The sequence below is a fragment of the Akebia trifoliata genome, chromosome 8 (assembly GCF_017979445.1).
Source record: "Akebia trifoliata isolate Shusen 1 chromosome 8, ASM1797944v1, whole genome shotgun sequence".
Taxonomy (NCBI): Eukaryota; Viridiplantae; Streptophyta; class Magnoliopsida; order Ranunculales; family Lardizabalaceae; genus Akebia; species Akebia trifoliata.
In genome coordinates, this window is record NC_141382.1 from 6828881 (window position 1) to 6836746 (window position 7866).

At 34.4% G+C, this 7866-nt stretch overlaps 1 protein-coding gene across 1 annotated transcript; it reads right to left on the minus strand.

Annotated features, from left to right (window-relative positions):
* Window positions 1-1075: 1075 nt before the first annotated feature.
* Window positions 1076-6104, minus strand: LOC147395798 (amidase 1-like). The gene is made up of 9 exons (XM_086451188.1): window positions 5945-6104; window positions 5571-5723; window positions 4440-4564; window positions 3621-3746; window positions 2575-2757; window positions 2342-2486; window positions 2082-2250; window positions 1544-1678; window positions 1076-1418 (listed from the first exon to the last, which is right to left on the minus strand). The coding sequence occupies exons 1-9, from the start codon at window positions 6058-6060 to the stop codon at window positions 1269-1271; spliced, it is 1302 nt and encodes a 433-aa protein (XP_086307314.1). The 5' UTR covers window positions 6061-6104; the 3' UTR covers window positions 1076-1268.
* Between the last annotated feature and the right edge of the window lie 1762 nt (window positions 6105-7866).

The following is a 7866-nucleotide window of genomic DNA, read 5'->3' on the forward strand; positions in this document are numbered from 1 at the left end:
GTATACACATCAACTCGATAAAATATCGAGTCACCGTAAATTTCTAGCTAGTCAAGCTGACTCGGTGGGTTCAAATTTGGCTCTCTGAGTTTGAAAATTATGATCCCAACTTTGAGTTTGGGTCCATTGGTCCTAACTTTATGAAGCAAATACTTTTCATTGCATGTTCAAGATCTATTGAACAATTGAGGGGAGCCCACAATAAATAATTCACTCAAGTGTTCCAATAAGTTGCATCCCCAAGTGGGCAAGTTAGATTTTCCAAAGACACAAATATGCCTATATCCCACACCTTTCAACTTTTTCTTTATTTAGTCCTCTTTGCATTATTAAATTGAGAAAGGTTTAAGCATAACCACTAGTTTTGTAAATTTAATTTCAAGAAGACCATATCTTAGGGATCAATAAGCTAGCCTCTTTAGAATTTCAATTTATTTAATTAAGTATACTTTTTTTAAAGAAAAAAAATAATAGAAAAAGAAAGATTTTTGGTCCCAATCCTAGATAAAGTAGTAACTATAAGTAGGGTACTGCCAACTTGTCGGCGGACTTCAATTAATTTGAAATCGTTAAAATGAATTCAAATTAATCAATTTTGAAGTCAAGTTAAGAGTTGAATGACGAAATAGATTCATGTTTTACCTCAAGGGTTTGTCTTAGTTACAAGCCAAGTCTTGATAAGCTCCTCAGGAAGGGTAGGTCAAGCGTTAGAAATAGGTATGTTTTACAGTTGGAGTGCAACTGGCAACTTGACATCTGCAAGTAGTTGGTACCTATAGCTATGATATTTCATATCACAACCCAATAGTAGAGTCGATAAAATATGTCTTTTCTTCTAGATTTAAAATAAAAATCACTTTTAAAAGTAGTATTGTTCATTAAGATTTTAAATTCTGAAAATCAGTTTCTATAATATAATTCTGGTCATCCAAATCAGAATCTAGCTTACCCAAAATCAGTTTCTTCTCAAAAGAACCATGCATCATGAACATGGGGTGGTGCAAGCCACTGACATTATTGATCCTAACAAAATTTCAGTCAATAAGACTAGTGCCAAGTGTAGCCAAACTAGTAATTAGCGAGTAATTAAGCACGTTAATATAATTATAAATATGTTTAAAGATATTGTACCTCATTTGCTTTCTTGAAAGCAAGGTTTCCTTACAGTTAGAAAACATATAAACTTTAAGAACATAACAAAGAAAAAAAGATCTAGCTTATGTGTTACAAGACTTACACCTTAGCATGAAGGGTACAATGAGACCAACTTAGCCAATTTTCTCTGCTGCTTCAACCTGTTCTTGAAGCGTACCGTAAAGGGTCTCAACAAGATTAAGTAGAAACCCATCTGCACCATGTTTTGCTAACAGAGAAATAGATATGGGGAGGTTATCATACATCCCAAGTGGTATGCTTACCTGTGATTAGAAACAATATACACAAGAAGTAAAGTATAGTATTCTATATGTATATATGTTTGATGTTAAATAAAACAAAGGATGATATATTGATCACTTTGTGTTGTTGGAAAGAAAGAGAATACCTGGCAAAACCCAGAAACTCCAGCAATAGATAGCAAACTAAAAGCTCTAACACGAAAAGTTGCTAGTGCACTTCCTTCCATTAGTAGTTTTGGTGGAGGCCCGTGAACTGTAGGGATCACAAGGACTGCAGAATCCTACTTATAGGAAGCATTTATCAAAAAATTGAAAAGTGAGATTGGCGAAAACATGAAATATATGAGCTGTTATTAGATATACACCGTGAGATGAGATGGTTAGTTCAAATTGATACAATTGGTCAAATCTAAATTTGATCATACGAAAATAATAAAGATTTCGGTGGATCACTAATAATTAAGAGGACCAAACATTGAAAATGAAATTTTCTTCTTTTTTCTAACTCAAGGTGGATTTCATAACTATATGCCAATGTATCTTTCTCTACTGATCTTTCTGTATTGTTTCAGAGGATGCTAGATGAAGTACATATGCATGTATGTAAACATTTGATTTTTTATAACGCTAAGCTTTCTTTCCCCAAAAAAGAAGAGAAAAACACCACAGAGAAGGAAAGAGTACCTCAAGAAGAGACGTAAGGGCAGTACGGAGTTCATTCTTCACCATTTGAGTACTGTCAATGTTTTCATCTGATGCCCTGATTGCCTCCCAAACCCGTTCTGATATTCCCGGACCTAAATTAGGTTTGACTGTAGTGACCCATTCGCCATGGTTAGACTTGAATTCATGCCTATGATTTCAAAGCGAAAATTATTGGAGTTTATATATAACTATGGATTAATGTTGCTAAGCATTCACATACATTGTGCATTTGTCCACACCTTTCAAGAGTTCGCATGGCATTTGAAAGGGCTATCAAGGATGGTATGTATCCTTGATGTTCGTTGCTTTTGTCCATGAAATGTTCCAAACTTGGAACACTGTCCCTAACATAATCCCCAATATTTCCATGCTTTATAACTTGAGCTGTGGACAAATTATGAAACAATACATCATTAAAGATGAATCAATAAGTAGGAAACAACATTCAAGTACTACATGATCAAGTACTTACACCCAAACAACTTCTCGACAGATTTAATAAGAACCTGAGTCACTCGGTCACTTGGAATGTTTATAAGTTGAAAAGAGTCGTCGGCAATAATAATATGACTAGGTTGCACAGGTTCCACGTTGGGTAATTGAAGTAGCACTCGCCCAACTCGATTCAAAATTACAGGATCCCTAGCGAACCATCCTGCAAAACAAATGTGGATGAGTTTTACCAGCTTAATATCATTATTAAGGATATCAACTATTATAACACAAACAGATAATAAGATTGGATGATGATAAGATTAGGAAAAATAAAATCAAGTGTAATCGGGGGAAATTAGGAATAGCTCCAACATGAAATAAAATAAAGGAAAATTGGTGAGATGGTTTGGACATATAAACCATGAATACCAAGACAACACCAAGAACACTTAGATTCAAGTCATCACCATCGCTGTTGTCATCTCACCCCTAATCCCAAATAGTAGGATCCCTCTCTATCATGGGCGGGGCATTATCTTAATTTATTTTTCTAATACCTTCATCCATGAAAATCTTGGCTTCCATCATGCCCTTTTTGATCCCAAAGGGATCATTCTCACTGATGTTTCTATATTCTTCTTCGTATATGACTAAACCATCTCTAACAATTAGTTTTGATTTAAATTGAAGTCTATAAAAAGGTGAGATGAATGCCAAAAATGATGTAGATGTTGTAGGAAAAGTATGAAAGCAGATGCCTTGACTGAAGATAAGGCTCAACATAGAGTTGGATGAAAAACAGGATTTAAGATGACAACCCCAATATTTCGTTTCTGAAGTCCAACCCAGACTAAGAATAAACATAAATAGAAGGCCAATTCCACATCAAACAATATAATAGGAGTAGCAATCATAACAGAATTAAAAGGTTTTAGTAAGTGTAAAATGAGGATGGAGCCTGGCCAAGAAGTTAATTTTAAGGATTATGATGTTGAAGTGTTCAACACAACCTAATTCACACATCAAAAGAAAGCTTGACTTTTTGTTTGATCAAATAGTATGGAGACTTATATTGATTATTACCAACAGTATCAAAGCTTTGTGCCAAAGGAATAACACCAGTTGTAGAAACAACAGCATGTGAAGGCCGAAACCCCAAAATTCCACAATACGATGATGGCACTCTTACACTTCCTCCAGTATCAGTACCTGCAAAGAAAGAGCCGTCACATGAACAGCCTTTGAGGGGAATTGTTGGACTAAAACAACAGAATCAGATAATTTAGATTTTTCGTAAGATATGCATATTTCATTCTCCATGGTACTTCATCATGTGATTATGCTAACTCTATTATTCATAATGAATTCTATTTCCGCTTCTTCTGCCCATCCAACGTTCTTGCCAAAGTGGAAGAAAATTCACATATTTGTAAACTGATATAATATTAGCCAATTTAGGGATATAGTCATAGTTATAAGAAATATGTGACCGGACTTCATCCTTATTACTTTCCTTCTTTATCCTTATGTGATTAAATTTTTTTGGTGTTGCTACCGGGTAAGCATTTTTAACAAAGATAAGTTACTTGAAGTTGGGGGTTTTGAACCCATTTCTCTGGTACCAATGACTGATAGTCTTTATTGGATTAGCAAGCTCAATTATTCTTTGGTTTGGTGTCGCCAACAAGTATTCCTGTTTTAACGAGAACAAAAACTTAAAGGTGGAAAGAGTTGGTGAATGCATGCACCGACCAGACAAATAGGAACTTTAAAAAATGAATTTTAGATGATAACTTGTTGTCATTGTACTACAAAATGGTGAATCAAGTATGTGAGCATTTATGTTTTTTCTTAATCATTAAGATAATTTGGTCAAAACCGTAACTTTGTAGGAAAACTCACCTAAGGAGAAATCTACAAGTTTAGCCGCAACAGCCACAGCAGATCCACTAGAAGATCCTCCAGGTATCCGATCCGGAGCACATGGGTTGGTCGGAGTTCCATAATGTATGTTTTCTCCATTTATACTGCCACAATAGTTGTTAACATTGTAGAATAATCATAAGTGGAAATCCAATACATTTGAACATCGAAGAAGTGGAACTCAGTGAGTTTTAAACCATTTACGTACACATACAAACAATCCTGACCGTTCACACAAATAAGGTGATCCTCATCATCCCATTGATGGGCATATGTGGATAACTGCCCCTAATTTTGATTCCAAATCCAAATCAAGCTAATAATCAGATGGTTAGTTAACCGACCAACTACTCCAAAAGACTGGTCTGTTGGAGAGGGGAAGAACTTTGAATTTAAGAGGATCATGGGGCTTAACTTGGGTATGACACACCCGAGAGTGGAGGAAAATATGCACTCAATACTCCCCCTCACCCATAAGGGTGGAAAGAATCGAACCCATGACATATACGAACCCAACACTCTGATACCATGTTGACCAACCAACTACTCCAAAAGACCGATCTGCTGGAGAGGGGAAGAACTATGAATATAAGAGGGTCATGGGGCTTAACTGGGGTATGAAACACCCGAGAGTGGAGGAACATATACTCTCAATAGTAAAAGACTCATAACGAGCTTTTCTCCACATATGATCCTGATAAGCTTAGACACTTGGAACCTATGGTAGCAGAAAAAAATGCTACTTTCCTGATTAATTTCCAAGTCTCTAGATATAAGGAAAAATCTAGATAGCTTCAATACGCATAGGCATATCAACATACACGATGCACACATTGAACTATTCAGAAAAGAGCCCATAGAAAATCTATGGAAGATAGTAATTATTATTCAATAAGGTGGTGTAAGATACTGATTAAGGTCCATCAAATGGTGATCAAGTTTCCATAACATCAAAGCTCGCATGAGGACTATATATTAGCCTAGAAAAAAACTATAAGAAGTCTAAATTACGCTCAAACTCAAAGTGAATTATATGAAGCAAAGATCAATCCTACCAAGAATTATTCTTTAATAAATAAATTAAATTCTTCTTTTTGTTATAAACCCAACCTGTAGGCCATCTCATCCATGACAGTTTTACCAACACATGTGGCACCAGCTGACAAGACAGCCAAAACTGCTGGAGCAGTTGATATCGCAGCTGAATGAGTCCTCGCCCAATCCGGATTACCAAATCCAGTAACATAGCCATCCACATCAAATCTGCTTCACCATTGTTTAAATTCAGAACCATTTTAAAATCAGAAAGAAAACAAATAAAATATACTTAAATTGAATAAAACCCATTTACCAAGATTTAATTGGGTGTCATAAAATACATTAAAATCAGATAATAAACAACAATTAATCAAAGCTTGAGATTTGAGGAGAATTAAGCAAATATAGTGAAAGTTGTAGTTAGAACTGAATTGAGAGGGACTTACATGTCTTTGACTGCAAAAGTGAGATCACTTAGAGGGAGTTCTTGAGGAGAAGAACTAGGTGGAGGAAGTAAATGGAGTTTCTCCGTGAAAGCTCCGAAGTCTGAGACATTAGCCATCTCTGCAAATTTTTTATCTTTCTTACTGATCAGAGACTGTTAACGGTTTATTTTGGGAGCTGATATTGGCACTCCGATTTTCACTTATTACACCCTAATTTCTTAAATTATTTATCACGCCCCAATTAAAGATTAAAACACTCTTTAAAACATTAAAATGGTTTGAAGCAAGTCCCGCAACATTAATCAAAACATTAAAAAATATTATAATACTCGTTCAAACAATTTCAATAATTATTTATAATTATGATAAGGCACTTATAAAATCCTAAACTCCAAAAATAGGAATCTAACAAAACAAAAAAAATCTATTGACACCCCCAACTTTTACTTATTCTCAACTGTTCACCTATTTTCTTGATGGGTCTTGTTAAGGGCAGACCTCAAAGAGCAACAAATATACTTTGGATATTAATTTTTATTGAAAATACCCTTTAAAAAGATCATTTTTTACAAAAATACCCTCCAATTATTGTACTTTTAAGTGTGCCCTTAAGGCATAAATTAACAAACCCCATAAATTACAATTGAGCTGTAATAAGTAAAAGTTCGAGTGCCAATAGTAATTCTCTTTATTTTTCTTCTTTATCGTATAAATACGGATTTTGGATAAATATTATAAATTTTTTGAAGAATATAGCATTTATGTTTTAGAGTTTCTTACTAAAATCCACAATCTTCAATCTTCAATTTCATTGACTATATCACCTTATTGAGAGAATTTTGTGATTAAATTTGTAAATGAAAATAATTGAAGACCAAAATTACCTTTTCACTTTGGTGTTGGTGAGTTAGGGTAGAATTCTTTTAGGGCAAAGTGATATTTTGTATATGAGATTAATGGCAAATAATGTCCACAAGTTTGTGAATGTTGAACTGAGGATAAAATGTCACGTGGCTTATTCCTTTGGCTCACCACATGTATGGATTAGGATCCGTATACACGTAAAGCTACTCATAAAGCTACAACATATTTTGTCTTATATGGGAAAAAATGTTTGGAATGGGCTGATTTTTTGTGAGAATGATCTCTATGGTGAGGAGATTATCCTTGTCAAAAATCAGCCCATCATGAAACTTCTAGCCCCATGTTTACAGGTGAAAAAATTTTAGACCGTCCTATTTTTGTAAACCATTTTTGATGGGGTTAAAAGTTTTGGAATGAGATTATTTTTTGCAAAGATGATCCCCTCACCATAGAGATCATCCTCAGAAAAAATCAGCCCATTTCGAATCTTTTTAACCATATAAGACAAAAATGTTGTAGCTTTATGTGTCTACGGAACCCGACCCTATATATATATACCTGTTGACGGTAAAAAAAAACTATGGCAATTGTGATATATCTTATTGTAGCTGAATTTGTGGGAGTAATTTTTACTAGTACAATTAGAGTGAAGACCTCTTGAATAGGTAAAAGGACTCTCCACAGTAAAATGTCTAGCAAAGATGCCTCATAGATATACCTATTTGTGTTGGAGTTGCTCTTAGTCTAAACTTCTTTCATATGGGGAACTTGCAAACAACAAAAGGTGATGGTAATATGACGAATATGTTTAAAGAAAATTATAATAGAAATATGTTTGATGAAGGTCGTTAAGGTGGAGTGCATCCACGAGTTTCAATAAAGGTCGAGATTGTTGGACTTGGCTTAAAAATTTTGATGAAGAAAAAAATCAAAATGGTTTCAATCAAAACAGTTTGAGATATTTCAAAATACTACAAAATGTTCCAAACATTCAATATTCATTCCTGTTTCAATCAAACCTAGAATTTTCCATTGAAATATTCTAAAACGACAAGAAA

Excerpts from the sequence above, each read along its gene's own strand:
- LOC147395798 (XM_086451188.1), bottom strand. The coding sequence starts at position 6,060 with ATGGCTAATGTCTCAGACTTCGGAGCTTTCACGGAGAAACTCCATTTA. Across the intron at positions 2,251-2,341 it reads GCCATGCGAACTCTTGAAAG|GCATGAATTCAAGTCTAACC; the intron begins GTGTGGACAAAT and ends TTGAAATCATAG. Across the intron at positions 1,419-1,543 it reads GAGTTTCTGGGTTTTGCCAG|GTAAGCATACCACTTGGGAT; the intron begins GTATTCTCTTTC and ends TTCTAATCACAG.